Source organism: Dryobates pubescens, chromosome 1 (assembly GCF_014839835.1).
Source record: "Dryobates pubescens isolate bDryPub1 chromosome 1, bDryPub1.pri, whole genome shotgun sequence".
Classification (NCBI taxonomy): Eukaryota; Metazoa; Chordata; class Aves; order Piciformes; family Picidae; genus Dryobates; species Dryobates pubescens.
In genome coordinates this window covers 19,681,932-19,699,889 of record NC_071612.1, presented here as the reverse complement: position 1 = coordinate 19,699,889, position 17,958 = coordinate 19,681,932, and the positions used below count along the sequence as shown (strand labels likewise).

General features: G+C 37.6%; 1 protein-coding gene across 4 annotated transcripts in view; it reads right to left on the bottom strand.

The window, feature by feature from the left end:
* The window catches only part of CACNA2D3 (calcium voltage-gated channel auxiliary subunit alpha2delta 3), a 425,193-nt gene that overhangs the window by 96,499 nt on the left and 310,736 nt on the right, over positions 1-17,958 (bottom strand). For all 4 annotated transcript variants that reach the window (XR_008462276.1, XM_009910018.2, XM_054162207.1 and 1 more), the window contains one exon: positions 14,701-14,775. Coding sequence is in view for 3 of the 4 variants with exons in the window: in XM_009910018.2 (XP_009908320.1) it covers positions 14,701-14,775 (75 nt within the window). In the remaining variant the exon portion in view is untranslated. The remainder of the gene's footprint in view (positions 1-14,700; positions 14,776-17,958) is intronic.

The following is a 17,958-nucleotide window of genomic DNA, read 5'->3' as shown; positions in this document are numbered from 1 at the left end:
CTATGTACTAAAAACCTACATCACACGATTATTTGCATGACCTCTTGTCATGATAGAAAGCTTTGCTTGATGGACACACTGGGAAGTAAAACTCAGCAGGCGTACCTTTTCCCCATATGGAAAATACATGAGAGCTTGATCTTGTAGTTTATGTTAAATGTCTCAAACTAGCTCTTTCAGCTGTACAGGAAGTTATATTTACTATAAGCTTATCAACAAAATGTTTACCCATTTCTCTTTAAACAAGATAAGTTACAAGTCCTGGGAAATATGGTGTTAACATTTACTGATACTACATTTTATCTACAACTTCATAAGGGAAAAAGCAATACATTAATAATGATAATTTATAGGTTTTTATCACTAGTCACTGTTACACTGTAAAGAGCACATTTAAAATAAACATTCTAGTGACAAATTGATTTGGCACCGAGGTGTTTATAATGTAGGAAATTCTGCCCTCTGCTGAATATTCGAAATCTGAGAGCCTACTAGTCAGAAAAAAACCAAAAAAACTTGCTTGGTGGAAAAAAGAATTTAGGAAGACTTGTGGATAAACCCCATAACTGGTTAAGAAACATTTTGAGAATATATGTGTAAAATATATATATATATATATTTGGAAGAGGATCAGCTTAATGTGAAATCTGATCTTTTATCTTTTATGATACATGTAAGGTGGAGGGAAAACCACATGTCTTTCTAAGTATGACATGAGACACTGGAATACTGTAAAAAATTTCCACAGTGCTTTTGTAACTCCCCAACAATAGCATCATAGAAGGATAGACAATGTACCAGTAAGACAGTATATATAGTTGATTCTTCTCCTTCAGGGCAGGACCAACTATACCATAAACCAAACCTGTTAGTGCTTGAGTCAACCAATTCATCACTGGTGCCAGTGGTGCAAGAGCTTTCAATCACATTCTGCCAATTACAGAGAGAATATAGAGGCCAAAGCAAAAGCTTCCTCTCTGGGTATTAAAGTTACTCCCATCCATACTTTTTACTCTCTAAATTAACAGGTTATAATGTAAATCCCATAGCTGTTTTTGTAGACCACAGTATTTAAAAAGTTGCATGACAAAAATCATCCTAAAGAGTGGCAAGCAGTTGAAAATATTGACTACTGAATCTTAACCACAAAGAGATTTTGAGACAGTGGTAGTGTTGTAGAGTTTTGCTCATAATAACCTGGATACAGGTTATTTGTACACATGATTCTTTTGGGAAACTGTGTAGGATAAAATCTTGAACCAATTCTCATTCTTCTTTGGAATAACAACAAAACTCTAGCGCATTTTGTTGCTCTAAGTCTTAGTTTACGTTCTGAGAATTCATGCAGATGCAACTGAAATCACTTTCATGTGCCCTTCTTCCCTCTCTGCATGAAGCCACAATTCTTGGAAAAATTGTGTTATCTACTTCTGGCCTCAACAGATGGGTAGAGAGATGTAAAGAATTTCTGCTTTCAGCACATGCTTAGAAAGTAGACTGTGAATTCAAGCAGCTCTGTGCTGTGATTAATTCTTACTACGTGACAGCTTTGATAGCCAAAGAGATAAATATACCCAAATACTGAAGTACAACATTTGCAGCTAACATAGCTCTTACAAGGATAAAATATGAGAGGATATCATCCAGTTCATTAGTAGGGCTTGATTTTTTAGCTATGTTTTGCAAGGCTTTCTTTATGGCTACAGTTATACAGTTATACCAGTATTCTCGTTAATCTTTCCAAGGAGTAGCTATGTCTGCTCTCAGTGGCTGCACCAATTAACCAAGAAAATCTTTGATCTGATTCTGTCATTCTAGGATAGAAATGGTGACAGCCAAGCTCTGAAATGCTGAGAGCTAAAAAGTGTTACACAGAAGTTAGCTGGGATCATTTGATTAGAGCAAACAGCTCCTGTACTGATTCCAATGTTTAATTACATCCTTACTCACAGATGTTGAAGAGCTTCTGAGCCATACTGCATTCTCAGACATGTGCAAATCCTTACTTTTGACAACAGGAGCTGATTTTGCGTGTCTGATAGCAAAAGCAGGCTTCAAACTTCACCTAGTTGCATCACAGTGATGTTTTGCATTTATTCCAATTATATAGATTCACCTTGTACATCTTCCACTCAAAGGGCAAAAACAAAATCCAAAAGCAATCAATGAAGATCTAGATAAAACATTCAAAGATCTGCAGCAAAGCCAGAATTGGAAACTTTCATGTCTCTGAAAATCATATAAGCAGAAACAAAGCCAAAATCCCAATACTCAAGTAAGCATTAGGTTCTATAAAGCACTTGAACTAAAAACATAGTTCTCAAACAGATGCAAGATAGGAACTAAGAAAGTGTCAAGATGCCTAATCCCTTATTCAGCTCTTATAGGTTAGGGGCTACAGTTTAATTATCTACAGAGACATTCAATAAGTGAATGGTAGATTCATGTTATAGTTAAGGAAAAAATGGCAGGGAAAACAAAAAACCAACTTTCATCAAGGAGAGAATGCCAAAAAAAAAATCAAAGTGCAATAATTGATACATCTGGGTAATTTTGCTTAAAAAATTAATCTTTGTGAAGACATTATCTTATTTTAGCAGTAAATTTACCTGTCTTTATACTTATGTAACTAGGGTCAAAAACAAGTAGATCAAATGTAAAATACTTTATCATAACACTACTGTTCAGTTGGCCATTCTTCTCTAGCTTCTTTCTAGAGTCCTGAGTGAAGTAGAAAATATTGATTGAAAGCTGAAGCCAAGCCCATCTGCAAGATTATTATAAAGCATTGAAACAAATTATTAAGAGACCCACTGGGAAAGATAGAAACTCAGAGCTCTACCAAATTACTCTGATTTAAGTGCATGAGGAAAAGACCTAGATTTAAACTGTGTGCTGTTAATCTACTTTGGCTAGTATAAAATGTGTGGTGATATTATACTGTAGTTAAGCCTTGGAGGAGAAAAAAATAAATAAATAAAGGCAATCAACAAAACCTGGATATCTGGACTGCAAGACAAGACACTCTGCTCAACACTACTTGATAGCTCTAACAGTTTTGTTAGTGGAAAGAACACAGGAAATTATTTTGCGCGGTAATCAGAATGAGCTTTATCTTACTCAGTTATCTTTTATTTGAGGCTTAGCCAAACTGTTATAGCACTGGATGATTCAAACAACATGTGATGTGTACTCTCTAAAGACTGAATCACATTTTTTTCACCACCCCATATACAATCATTTACATGTGCCATTATTAAAATCTTTACTTTGATATTTTATTTATTTATTTAACACAAGCAGTCCTAAACCATCTGTGTTAAATATGACCTTCCACGTGTTTATAAAGTCATAGTGTAACAATCTGATCACAAAGGGAGCAAGCTACATCTTAACAGCTGCAAACCTTGGGTCTAAGGCAACTAGAATTTCTCAGACATGCTCCATCTGGGTAAGGGGAACCAGGAGAAAGTAAGTATAGTGGTAAGAGCCTTGGGAGCATCCTGCTTAGGCACACTTGTGGAACTGACTGTGAGAAAACATTGTAGCAAGGAAGTATGCACTAAACAACAATGAAAAGCCAGAAAGATAAAACAATTTCAAGGGAGAGCTCCTCCTTGCCATACGACTATGCTATGTACAAAAGTAATGAACCAGAACTAGAAATACTCCTCCAACCCCAAAACACAGAACAAATCAATTCAATTTCATCTTTTCTACAGTACTTCAGAATAAAAATAACATATTAATCTAAACATGATCTAAGAATGATCCTTTATATTTTTTTTTTTCTAAAGGAGACAAACTTGAACACACACTTTTTCATTTCTAAAGGAGACAAACTTGAATACACACACACACAAATGTTTTGCTGAGTTTGAATTCTACATATTTAAATATGCAATGCAATTTGCATATCTAACCTTAACTTACAGTATGCCATCCTGTGAAGGTATTCCTGTCTACAAAGTTTGATAGGAAAAGCTGAATGAACAAATATCAGAGGAAAACATCATTAACTGAAATGACACACTTTCCCATATAGTTATTCACTCTGTTTCTGGGGGTTTTTTTATGTTGCCATTATTTTAATTCCCCGGTCTACCTAGTTATTCAGCTACCTCCCTTTGCTGAGATTCTGGACACAGTCTCAGGCTGCGTCAGGGGAGGTTTAGGCTGGAGGTTAGGAGGAAGTTTTACACAGAGAGAGTGATTGCCCACTGGAATGGGCTGCCTGAGGAGGTGGTGGGGTCGCCGACGCTGGGGGTGTTCAGGGTGAGGCTTGACAGGATGCTTGGTTGTATGGTTTAGTTGATTAGGTGGTGTCGGATGATAGGTTGGACATGATGATCTCAAAGGTCTCTTCCAACCTGGTTAATTCTATTCTATTCTATTCTATTCTATTCTATTCTATTCTATTCTATTCTATTCTATTCTAATACAACCTAGTCTAGATCTCATTAACCTAATGCAAAACCTGCAGCTGTTTGAATGGAAATGACATTGAACATAACATCACATGGCCAATTATCTGTCTTAGCATAGATTACTTCTGAGGCACATTATTCCTTATTGAGTGATTGTGCAAAGGGAACCTCTGTTTACACCAGCTTCAGGAGCAGAATCACTGGCTTCTGTTACCAGTCCTTCAAATGCATCACCTTTGGATAGAATAAGGCATGAGTATGTCACTGCTTCTTTTCCTGAATGAAAAATAGAGTATACCCCTGAGTGAAGCACTTCTCCAAAAGAGCTATGCCTCTCTGCTACATAAATGTGCACAGAAAGGAAGAGGAGTGAGGCACTTCCTTTCTACTTTTCAACAAGGATTGTAATCATTTCAAACTGCTTCAAATATGGATTAAGTCCTTCAACATCAGTTCATTAGTAAAAGAATGCTTGTATGATTAAATGCTTAGAGTTTCTACACTGTGGAACAAAGACAAGATAGTGGAAAATACAGTGGAATGTTGTGAGAAGATAGAAGAAATCACTTCAATAGACTGATTCATGCTCTCATATAAAAAAAACCCAAAAGAACCCAAACAAAAAACCCCACAACAACAAAAACACAAACCACCACCAAAAACCCAGTAGTGAAGAAACCCCTTCACTTCTTCACCTGTTTATATAACATCACCTGCAGTGACTAAGCTTCCCCTCACCACATGCTATATAGCTTCAAAACATTCTGCCTGGCGATACATCTGATGCAGCATCCTATCTCCAATGTAAATCACTACTGTTTGGGGTTTAAGATTTTTGTTTCATTTGTTGAGGTATGTTTTTCCTGCTCACATGATCCTCATTTATCTTTTGTGGTACTTTCTTGATTTCCCTCTAGTTTGTGGCCTGCTATGATCTTTTATTGATCTGTGCTTAATCTTGAATTTGTAGAACACCCAGAGGTGTCCAGTCAAAACCAAAGTTGCTTTCTATACATAGCTTCTTGTTTTAATATTAGAAGAGGTAATGTCCTGATTTTCTCAGAAAAATAGGAAGAACAAATGGCCTTTCCAAAATGAGACTTTCATGACAAGCCTGTTATTTAAGATGTTAATCCAGAAGTTCCTAGGTTATGGCTGGCACTAACATACCATTATTTTGGACTGATTCTTCATGTCAGACGGCAGTGAAATAGTGCCACACTATAAAATTTGCAGAAATACTGCACAGAAAAGCTGAGAACAGGAGCCATGTCATTTGCTAAAGAAAAGAGAATAATACAATTCTAAGTTTCCAGGCAGAGAAAAAGTAGGAATAATTAAAATTACCATGCACACAGAAGAACTCTTTGGCATAGTAATAGAGGAAAATAACTCTTATGCCACATAATTCTTATGTGTTTTTAAATTACTCTGTCTACTTACACTCATAATGTGTTTGCATTACAAGTGGTGCAGCAATTTAAATTGATGAAACAAAATATGGAAATATATGAAGTGAGGTAAAAACAAACACAAAAATCAGCTTTAAGTCACACACCTATAGAATGGACAAAGAGCACATCAGCTGAGCTCATGTTTTCAGGTGGATTGCGGTTGATTAGCAATGCAACATGTATGTGATTTACTCCCCTCTATTTAGGATTTTATTTGCATTCTCAGGACCTTATCATTTGGGATTATGTAAAACTGGCAGCTGTTTATAATTATTTGGGGTTTGAGTAGAAATAATTAAAAACATCTGCCTTTATCTTAATACTACCAAACTTAAACCCATGAGCTCGGTTATACCTAACTTCAAAGCTGAAAGCAAAGAATAAAAGAAAGCTTCACATATTGCTAACAAATTTTCAGTGATTCATTTATATGTACAACCAGTTATTCAACAGCCTTCAAACCTTTAATTATCTTTTAAATATATGTAATTTTGCACTTCTAATTAGATAGCAATTTAATGCTCTCACAGGGATTCAGATGGGCTGTCTTTTTTGAAATGTAAACTCCAATAGGAATAATCATTGGCATTCAAGTGATTGAATTCTTCAGTTATTTAAATGAATGTGAGGCATTTACACTGTTTAAATCATTTAAATATTCTGCTGTCAGCTACAGCTGTAGAGTTTTATGGAGTTGCTGAATAAAGCAAGGGTAAGTGTAGGTTATCTTACGTTCCAGGCGGGACTCCCCAGAGAGAAATGAGATTTGCTGCTTATGAAAGGCTAACACTGCTTAAGTGGGGCATTAATGTTTCCCCTGAGACTTGGATTTCTCTGTTTTTCTATATTAGGAGAAAGAAATTTTCCCAGAATTTACTGCAATCTTAAAAAAGGAAAACCAAAAACCAAAACAGGTCCTTTAAGCTAATGAGATATATCACAACAGTCAACATTCTAAGTTTAAAATGATAACTTAGGTGGCTCAATCATCAGCACACTTTGGTGAGCTTATTGTGTTATATACCTGGGCTCTGATTTCTATATGTAACTTGCTCTATTAAGAGTGATCAAGTTCAAGATGTATATCATTTTAAAGAAAGCATTATATCAGTTTAATTGGTTTACAGTGATAAAAGGAACATTTACATATAGTCATTCAAAAAAATCACCATTACTAGGTTGCCAGAATTTACCCTGAGAACATGAAAATATGCCTCAGTCTTCTCAGAGGATTTTTATTTAAACTCCAAAATACTACAAAATCTTCAGCCATCAATGATGTTATTAGATTAATTCATAGGTCATAACACATTGTTAGTCTTACAAGTATCAAGAAAGTGGTAGAATTTGAATGCATGTTTTCTTTAAATAATGAATTTGAGCTCCTGGTTAGAAACTTCAAATATTCTACCCTAAATGAACTTGATAACTACAAGGCAGGGGGGGAATGTCTCTTTAATCCCTGAATGAAAATAAAAAATCCATTGCCAACTACAAATCAAAAAAGTCACAGACTTCACAAAATTTGCAGGCAATCTTGCTATTATTCACTGAAAACCACAAAAATATTAGGACTGAGAGGCAAGAGTACAAACTCCTAACACTAGATAAGATTCACAAATGTGTCAGCCTGTAACTATGGCAGACGCTAATCTTTCAGCAGCATTCCTTAATTTCTCTGTAATCCCACTACACTTTCCTAAGAAAGCAGTTTTCCTCTGGCACCAACATTTAACAGACTACACAATGACAGTTACAGTAACAGGCAATCAGCCACAATTAATATAGGAGTTGTTTTTAAGTGTATGTAAAAAGTATATGTCGCCTGTTCATTACTTTTACTTTACATTCAGCAAACCCATTTCTTTGTATCATCATGACATTTTGCATTTGAAAATTTAATGGAGTAACACCTAGCGCACTGCAAGTACTAACAGGATAAGCAATTAAATCTGAAATAACTGTTGCTGATAAACTTTGTCCTCATCTTCACATTTCAAGCATGTGTAAGGAGCCTCAGAAACTGGGTTACTGCCTAGAAAACCCCAAAACTGGCTTTTGAACTTCCAAACGATTTCTTTTGTTTTGTTTTTTCCAAACAGTAAGTGAAGGTTTAAAATGCAACATAAAATTCAAAATTATGTCATTCTATTTTATGTAGTCTCTCATGAAAAATAGAATAGCACTCTGCAGAAATAAACTTCAACCCAAAATGCAGCACATAGGAGCATTCTGATACAGCAATATTTGATTTTTTTGAAATATCATTGCCATCAGCTAGAGTTTCTTGAGTTACTGAAGTATTTTTGACAGCAAATGCACCCTAAAAAGGGTGAAAAATAATTTCAAATGTGCTCATCCACTAGGATTATATTATTGTTGTTGATAATAGTAATAATAATAATACAGCACAAAGACGGCAAAGGCTTCTTTTTTTCATTTAATTTACAACTGAGAGGAGTTTCTGGATTCTAGCACTGCAGACACCTCCCAGACACCCACTCCCAAGCGCGGCCCCGCTTGCCCCGCAGCAGCATCACCCCGCGGCGCCTTGGCGGTGCTGCGGCGCCACCGCATGGCCGTTGCCCCACAGCGCAGCCACGGCCCCTCCAGCCGCAGGAGCGCTGGCAAGAGACGCGCTCTGCCCCGGTCCTCGCGGCCCCGGGCTTGGCTTCGGAGCCGCCCCCGGGACCATATTCTCCGGCATCGCCAGGGAAAGTCACGGTAAGGACAGACGGTCATCGCTGCAAGAAACGGGTGGCACAATCACAGATGTTGGCAGAAGAAGGCAAGAAAAGGAAGGGAGAAAATAAAATCACTGGTTTTGTGCACGCGAAATGCACGGTAACTTACACCCAGACATTAATTGGCAAGGTCTCTCTTTTTAGTCTCCGAAAGGAATTACCAGGGGATTCCTTATTCCCTGATTATTATGATTTATTTATTCTTGCTCAAGTGGGCTGATAAAATACAATCAGGCTTTGCTGTATTGCATTGCACAAGGGACAACAGAATAAATATTTTTACTTGTCCTATGATGACCAGTTGAGGGAACTGCAATTGTTTAGTCTGGAGAGAAGGAGGCTAAGGGGAGACCTTCTTCACAGGATGTTCTTGTTCTCTACAAATCCCTGGAAGGAGGTTATAGGAAGGTGGGGCTTGATCTCTTCTCCCAAGTAACAGGTGGCCTCAAGTTACACCAGGCAAGGTTTAGGTTGGATTTTAGAAAAAGCTTCTTCACTGGGGAGGTGCTTGAACCTGTATCTCTGGAATTGTTTAAAAGACACACAGATGTGATGGCTGGTGGAATTAGACATTGGACTTGATGATCTTAAAGGTCTTTTCCAACTAGAAGGATTCTATGATTCTCTTTTCAACACTCATCACTCTCATAATGTCTTTTAGAGAAGAATGCAACCAAAACGTCTTTCTGGTTCCTTTATGGCAACAATCACCAGCCAGCACTGAGTCTGTGATTTACTTCAGTGACTGCCATAAACCTCTACAAGTACTAAGTATATAGAAAGCACTTTCCTCTCCTTCAATTACTCCCACCAGCTGCCCATGCACACGCAACCAGTCTTCCTAACTGAAAGCCAAGTTTATAGCAAAAAAGCAGCAGAAGAAACAAGAGAGGAAATCTCCAAGAAAAACATTTTTAAACATAAACCCAATAGGATAATCAGCACAAAAATGTAGCTTGCTTAGTGATTAAATATACTGGTCAGCATAAGATAAAAATCTGGTGCAACAGGAAGCACTTCCTCAGCGACTGTTTGCCTGTCTGCTCAGTGTCCCATAAGACAATTCCTTACAAAGTAGTATGTCAGCTTCAGAACTAACAGATACGGTCACTGGGGTTAGTAACTCAGGAGTCCAGCAGTATTTACATCAGCACAGGAAAACAGCAATATAAACCAGTGTGGATCAAGTCAGTATTCAATGTAACTTGAACGTAAAACCTAACCCATCCAAATAATTGTAGATAATATCTGGTGAACTATCTAATTCCAGTCCTACATGCCTATTTTTTCATGCTTACTGTCACAAATGGAATGTTTTGCCACTAGTTACAATGGTATCAGGATTCGGCCTGCAATATTAATTTAAGAGCCCAAGCCAGCAATCACTTCATTCTCAAAAACTCCACTGAAGTCAACAGGAGACTCCCATTACACACCACTGACAGAACCCAGAGGTAAAAATGACTCTTCCAACAATAAAACCTAAAAAACTAACAGACCGTGAATATATCACAATGAGTTCCCTGTAGCTGACAGATTATGGGCTACTGCCCAAAATTTTGATTTTAAAGAGTGACTATTGCATATGGTAACAAAATAAGTGCCTTCAAGATGTACACCGGGGCAAGGGATAGTAACAAAACCCCACCTTTTTCCTCACTAAAACATGCCTCCACAACAGAAATACAGAAAAGCATAATGCCCTTTACAGTCTAACTTAAAGCTACTCACTGTTCCTGGATTTCATTACCTTCTGTTTATTAAAGTATCTATTCTGTAACAAATGCTCCCACAGCATTCTCCTTAAAAAACTTGCAGCCTATGGCATAGCCAGGTGGACTCTTTGCTGGATTAAAAACTGGCTGGACTGCTGGGCCTGAAGAGCTGTGATAAATGGAGTTAAATCCAGCTGGCAGCCAGTCATTAGTGGTGTTCCCCAGGGCTTGGTACTGAGACCACTTCTGTTTAATGTCTTTATCAATGATTTGGATGAGTGGATTTAAGGCACCATAGCAAGTTTGCAGATGAGACTAAACTGAGCAGGAGTGTTGATCTGCTTGAGGGTAGGAAGGCACTCTAGAGAGATTTGGACTGGCTGGATTGATAGGCTGAGGTCAACAGAATGAGATTTAACAAGACCAAGTACTGGGTCTTGCCCTTTGGTCACAACAACCCAAGCAGCACTATTGGCTTGGGGAAGAGTGTCTGGAAAGTAGCCCAGTGGAAAAAGATCTGGGGATGCTGATGGACAGCTTGCTGAACATGAGCCAGCAGTGTGCCCACATGGCCAGGAAGGCCAACAGCATCCTGGCCTGTATCAAAACCAGTGTGTCCAGTAGGAGTAGGGAAGTGATTGTGCCCCTGCACTTAGCCCTGGTGAGGCCACAGCTTGAGCCCTGTTCAGTTCTGGGCACCACAGTATAGGAAAGACACTAAGGTCCCTGAAGCATGTCCAGAAAAGAGCAACAAGGCTGGTGAGGGAACAGGAGGGCATGTCATATGGGGAGCAGCTGAGGGAGCTGGGGTTGTTTCATCTGGAAAAGGTAAGGTTGAGGGGAGATCTTATTGCTCTCTGCAACTACCTGAAAGGAGGCTGTAGTGAGGCTGCTGTTGGTCTCTCCTCCCAAGTAAGCAGCAATAGGATGAGAGGAAATGTATTTAAGTTGTGCCACAGGAGGTTTAGATTGGACATTTGGAAAAAATTCTTTACTGAAAGATTGGTTGATGGGTTGGACGCGATGATCTTGAAGGTCTCTTCCAACCTGGTTTATTCTATGTATTCTATTCTAAGTGGTGAAGCATCGGCACAGGCTGCCCAGGGAAGTGGTGGAGTCACCATCCCAGGAGATGTTCAAGAAGCTGTAGATGTGGCACTTCAGCATATAGTTTAGTAGTCATGGTAGTTAGTTTGCTGTTGGACCTTAAAGGTCTTTCCCAACATTAATGATTCTATGAATAACTACCAATATTTTTGAAGGAAGTCATTTGCCAGAAGAAAAAGGGACAGTCCAGCAAATGCATGCATTTTCAAGCCCTTTCCTTGTACACAGGGAACCTGCAAGTATAAATTCCTCTGTCTTGGAAATATAGGTGTCAGATGTGCATTTGATACTTGTAGACTTCCAAAGCAATTTTAGGAATCAAGATCAAGTCACGATTTTAGTGTTAAGAAAACTGAGCAATGCTATCAGAATAGGATAGAATCCTATTTATCCTATTTATAGAATAGGATAGAATCCTATTTATCCTATTTATCCTATTTATTTTTAATATCCTATTAGAATAGGATATTAAAAATAAAGCAAAACCAAAACCCCAAACCAACAAAAGAACAAAACAAAACAAAACCACCAACAAACAACAGCCCCCTTCCCCACCCCCCAAAAAAAAAAAGAAAGAAAAAGAAAGAAAAACTCCTCACCATATGGATTTTAATACATAAAGGGATAAGGAAAAGAAAAAAAAAATATTATGAAGGTAGTGGCCAATCATGAACTAAAACCAATTCCCTATCACATTTTCCGTTAGACCAACTAAAAGTTCTGATAACTTATCCCTGCACTGTCACTTACCACACACAAAAAAAGTTTTATATAAAAGCACAACATTTATTTCAGAATTTTAACCACTGAAGTGAATTAACATAACTGATCTAATATAAATTCTCAAATATCAAATTAGAGGAAAAGATGCCAAATGTTATGACAGCCAAGTTTTAGACCTAGTCGGTGTGCTTGCAACTTCAGCTCTTTGAAGCAATATTTAGGTTGTGCCTGTTGTACAGCTGGATGTGAGATAAAAGCAAAATTACACAGATAGTCACTTGACATGGATGAGCTAGCAGAGATAAAACAGTGAAGGAGGAGAAGAGACCTGAATGTGCAATAAAAAACTTTGTATGCAATCCCAGTGCTCTGAGGAGGTTTGCAAAGCCCCTGTTGCTGCCTATTCTCTGTTATGGTTACCAAATAAAGCTCATCAATCTCAGTCAGAAGAAAGAAAGAACATGGAAGAATGGATAAATAAGAGGTCATAAAAAACCAGAGTACATGACAGCAAAATGCTGAAATGCAGTAAAGTAGAAATACTTCTCAGCAAGACTGAAAATATTAGTTGTTTATTGTGATGAGAAGCTTCAATGAGATAACAATCAAATTATCACACAAAGAAATGGAAAAGACAGAATAAATGAAAAGCTTCTGCTTTCCATGGTCACAAAATAAGAACTACTTCTAATGAAATTTAAAAATAAAACTCAAAATAAAAGCCCCTCATAAAATGACTGACAAAAATGTTAGTATGGATAACAAAAGCAGCGACCCTACTAAGTCTAAATGTTAAAATTTCATATCCAAATATTTATGAAGAGAAGCCTATCTGAAACTCTCAAAATTTACACTGACTGCTAAAAGATTTTCCACACCCTCTTGCCGAGTTCCTGCATCTTCCTCAGGAATGATTGTTGGACAATGTAACATCATCTTGGACATTGCTGGAAATGGGATTCTGGACAAGATAGGTCTAGGTGTGGTGAATGAATCCTACACTTACACACTTCTCAAGCATGAAATATCTCATAGAGACAAAACTCATTTTGACTGAGGGTTGACATGCTTAGGTATCAGTTTTGAGTTTTCCATCTTCTGTAAGAGCAAACTGCTTCTCCTGCAGCTGGAAGTTTTTCACTACCTAATATTTATATGTTTGGATACCAGAGGTATCACTGGAAGAAGTTCATTTAACTGAATGGGGTCTGAGCTGCTTATGCCTAGACATAGCACTTTAGTGACTCACTATTAGAATGGTAAAAGAGCCAATGGAATTGTTTGCAAGAAGCATTTCTGAGAATTGTATTCTGACCAATAAGGTGAGAAATTTCCAAATTCTTTACAGGCATTGTCTTTCTTTCCACAGCTGTGACAAATTCTACCATCCAGAATCACTGGATTATTAGATTGAAAGTATAATTAGTAGTACTATATTAGTATTAGAAGAAAAATTGCATTTAAACCATTCATTTTTAAATTCCTTCCAAGATACTCTACAGTCATATTTGCCTTTAGATTGTCTGCCCATTTTACAGTGAAATTACTGAGAAAATGTCTTTCCAGTCAGCCATGCAGTTCCTCCTGTTGAACATTTTATAAGCTCTACTTAGGTTAAAAAATAAATGGGTAAACAATAAGTGGAGCTGCAAATGTTAATTTGTGTGCAATTCCTAGCCCAAATCTTAGAAAGACAAATTATTTTGGTGAATGAAAACATCAGATAAGCTAATGACTTAATAAATCATGCTTTTCAATAATTTTATTTTTATATAAAATTATCCACCCACTTAATATTTATTCTTTCTACCAAAATATTGTTGAAATTGGGCATTACTTGAAGTGCCTGCATGAGAAACACATATGGCCTCCATGTGTATGCAGCAGTGGAATTATTAATGCTGATTCTTTGCTTGGAGTTAATAGTGATGGAACACTTGCAAGTGCTGTTCCTAAACAATGATGCAATCAAGAATGAACCAGTTCTCTGGAGTGTTAAGCTGATAAACATTTATGTAACAAGCACTTCTATTTTTCTTACTGTGATTAATGCAAACAAGATGATAAGGGAAACCAAGGGTAAAATTTGCTGCTATCTCTCTTTTAGTATAAAAATCCCTTGTGCCCCTTTTTTTTTGGTTAAGAATATGCTTTACTGAAAATTTTTCACATACATTAAATTATCTTTAACACATTAACATGACAAATAGGGGTTATTACATAGCAATAGAGCATACCAGCATTCCACTGCAACGTAAAATGAACATAATTATAGCAATTTTTGGCTTTGCCATTTTGCAGTAATGGAGTCCTGCATCTTTTGCAGGAACAAATTGTATATTTATTTTGCTTGATATTTTTCATCCTAATTTTTGTTTCCAGAGGTAAATTTACCAAGAACTAAAATGTGTTACAAAGCAATGTAGAGTAGCTGGTCTGTTCTAGTTAATTTTTTTTTATATTACATTATTCACACATTAAATGCAACATATATAGCTAAATAAAATAGAGTAATAAATAGTATCCTTACCAAAGGCCTAAGTTCTGGGTGAGTCAAAATATATCCATTGTTTGTAATTGCAAAAGCATATCCATGAATACCCAACTGCAACAGTAAATGAAAAAGAAATACTAATTAGCATAGACTCCAGTAAGTTCTCAAAAAGTCAGTCAAGAATTTAGTTATCTAGGTCTTAAAGCTGGCATTCATAACCCTTATCCACACACACAGCACTTCATTACAATATATGCAAAGCTCTGATCCTTGACATTTTGTGAAAATGTGAACCTGTCTTTGTGATGAATTCAACATACAGCACAATTTTAAAATGCCACACACAGTTTGCTATCTAGGGCACTTACTTCTATGTGGTTTAGTGTGAATTTAATGTAGACGTATATATGACTCACCATAGCATGTGGCATCCACCACAGCATGTGCCAAAGCAAAGGGATACTGGAAATGCATACATTCCCAGGAGTGGCTAGGTTCAGCTTACTTCACTTGCTGAAGAGATGTTGTAAAAGAGTCATTTGAATTGACAGTACTGAATGTACAGTTATGGTGAGCAAGCAGTGGTCTGTCATATGTAATATTTACGTCCTCTGGTCTTGGAGGCATTTTGCTTTTCTGTTAAGTTCATCTGGAGCCACAGAAAGCAGCATATTTCTACTCAAGAAAGTCGTTTAAGTTTACATATTTTTACTAAGGAACCATGGGAGATCATGTGCGAGCAATTAAATGCTTTCTGAGACCTAATGCTATATGCAATCAAATTAAGCACTGTACTTATGTAAATAACAATACTACTCTTTTCAGAATATGCCTATTACACAGTTGATTGCACCCACTGAATGCAAAATATATACCTTAAATCATTGAGGTGGTCATTGAAATATCCCTTCTTAGTGTAAACAAACCAACCAACCAACGCAAAGCTACAGAAGTATTTTGCTTTGGTACTTCCATTTCTCACTGCTAACCCTCTTTTAATTTTACTTCAATACGTTCTGAAATGCTTTGCTGAACTGGTTCTTCAGGAATTTGCCTGGCATAAAGCAATGTAAGCAAGGATGACAAGTCAGAATCATTTCTAAGAGGCAAGTAGGACAGCAAGTCAGTTAGCTTCTGGAATTTTCTGGAAATATAAACCAGAATACGGTATTATGGCAAAGTCATAGAGAAAACATACCAGGTAGATTTGTGTCGTGTCTCTGTGAATGATTGTACCTGGTCAAGTGTATCTGCCATACAGAAGACTGTTTCATAAATTAGCGGTTTTCCTAAAGTAATAAACTCCAGTGAAAGTAATAGAAGGTGATATGTTCTTGGCATCTCTTCATAAAGGAGGGACAGGCAAATAATAACAGTGGACATATTTTAACTATTATAGTGCGACAACTGAACTAGCTGTTGGCTAGATATCAGATCTCAAATATAATTGCCTGTGTTGATAACTGCAGAATGATATTCAAGCAATGCAAGTCAGGTAAGGAAACAAATGTGGGTGTTATGCTTCACAGGAAAAAATATTTGCCTGTTTGAAGCACACCTAGGCTCCAAGGGTAGTATTTTATTGTGTATTGTGCAATAAGTGAAACTAAAATCTCTGTACTTAAAATTCTTTGGTTTGGAGAAGTATTGCCATTTTAGACCTTGAACTCTGTCTCTAAATGACAGATTCAGAAACAAACAAAAAAACCCAACATTTTCTAACTGCTGTAAAATGCCATGTGATAAGTATTACTAAACTCAACCCTGCCTTATTCAGAAGAAACTGCCACAGAAATCTAGGGGGAGTTTAGCCTAGATAATGACTGCTGAAAATAGCTAATTGTTATTATCCATCTTCCTCGGCATAAAATCCACCTCATCCAAGCTGAGAGAATTCCAAATCAGCAGAATTCTATTTCTAACAAATCATTTTATATCCCATGTGTGAATTTTATTTCACATGCTGCTTCTACAGAAATGGGTCCCAGAGGTGATTACACTCTTACAATTGCATGGTCTTCTTACTGTTCTAAAATGTTTAGGGTATGTGAGACTGGAAGTGATTTCACTAACCTAACTGTATTACATGATATTGGCACCTCCTGTAATATTTCTCTCATGTTACATCCTGCAGTATACAATGCACCTTCAAATTTAAAGCATAGTATTGAAAAAGAGGATCATGTAGGACTTCATAGAAAACCTGTCATATATATATCATATGACAAATCCAGAAATTTCGGTTTTCTTGCCTATCTTCTCCTTTTCTGAATAACTGCCATTGCTGCCATGCCTGGTGTTCAGGCCCCACACTCTCTCTGGGAGATGTGGTGGTAGGAGGCTGTCTAGGGTGCAGCAACCATGAGATAGTAGAGTTTTCAATATGCAGGGAAATAAGGAGGAGCAATAACAGAATCCTTACTTTGGATTTCTGGAGGGCAGACTTCAGCTTATTTAAGCAACTAATTCAGAGAGTAACCTGGTAGCAGCCCCTAAGAACAAAGGGGTCCAGGACAGTTGGACCTACTTCAAACAGGAACTCTTGAAGGCACAGGAACAGGCTTTGCCCATGCGCTGAAAGATGAGCCACTGGGGAAGGCAACCAGCCTGGATGAACAAGCAGGTCTTGAAGGAATTAAGGGGGAAAAAAGAGGGCGTATTGCCTTTTGAAATGGGGGAGAGGCAACTTGTGATATGTTTTAAGGATGCTGGTAGATCATGTAGGAGAAAAATTAGAGAGGCAAAATCCCAGTTAGAACTTTAAACTGGCTACTTCTGTGAAAGATAATAAAAAGCATTTTTATAAATATATTAATGCTAAAAAGAGGGCAAGAAGAATCTCCACTCCTTACTGGACCTGGAGGGGAACACTGTAACTAAAGATGAGGAAAAGGCTGACAGTAAGGCAGGAGGACTTCAGGATAACTGGCCTCCTGAACTGGTAGATGGGGTCAGGGAGCAGTATAATTCTCCAAAATCCATGAGGAAGTAGTTCGGGATTTGCTGAGCCTCTTGGATACTCATAAGTCCATGGGACCAGATGGGATCCATCCTAGGGTGCTGAGAGAGCTGGCAGATGAGCTCGCCAAGCTGCTGTCCATCATTTACCACCAGTCCTGGCTCACTGGAGAGGTCCCAGATGACTGGAAACTGGCCAATGTGATGCCCATCCACAAGAAGGGCTGGAAGGAGGAATCTGCAAACTACAGGCCTGTCAGCCTGACCTCAGTGCCAGAAAAGATTATGGAGCAGATCATCTAGTCTAACCTCCCTGCCAGAGCAGGATCACCTAGA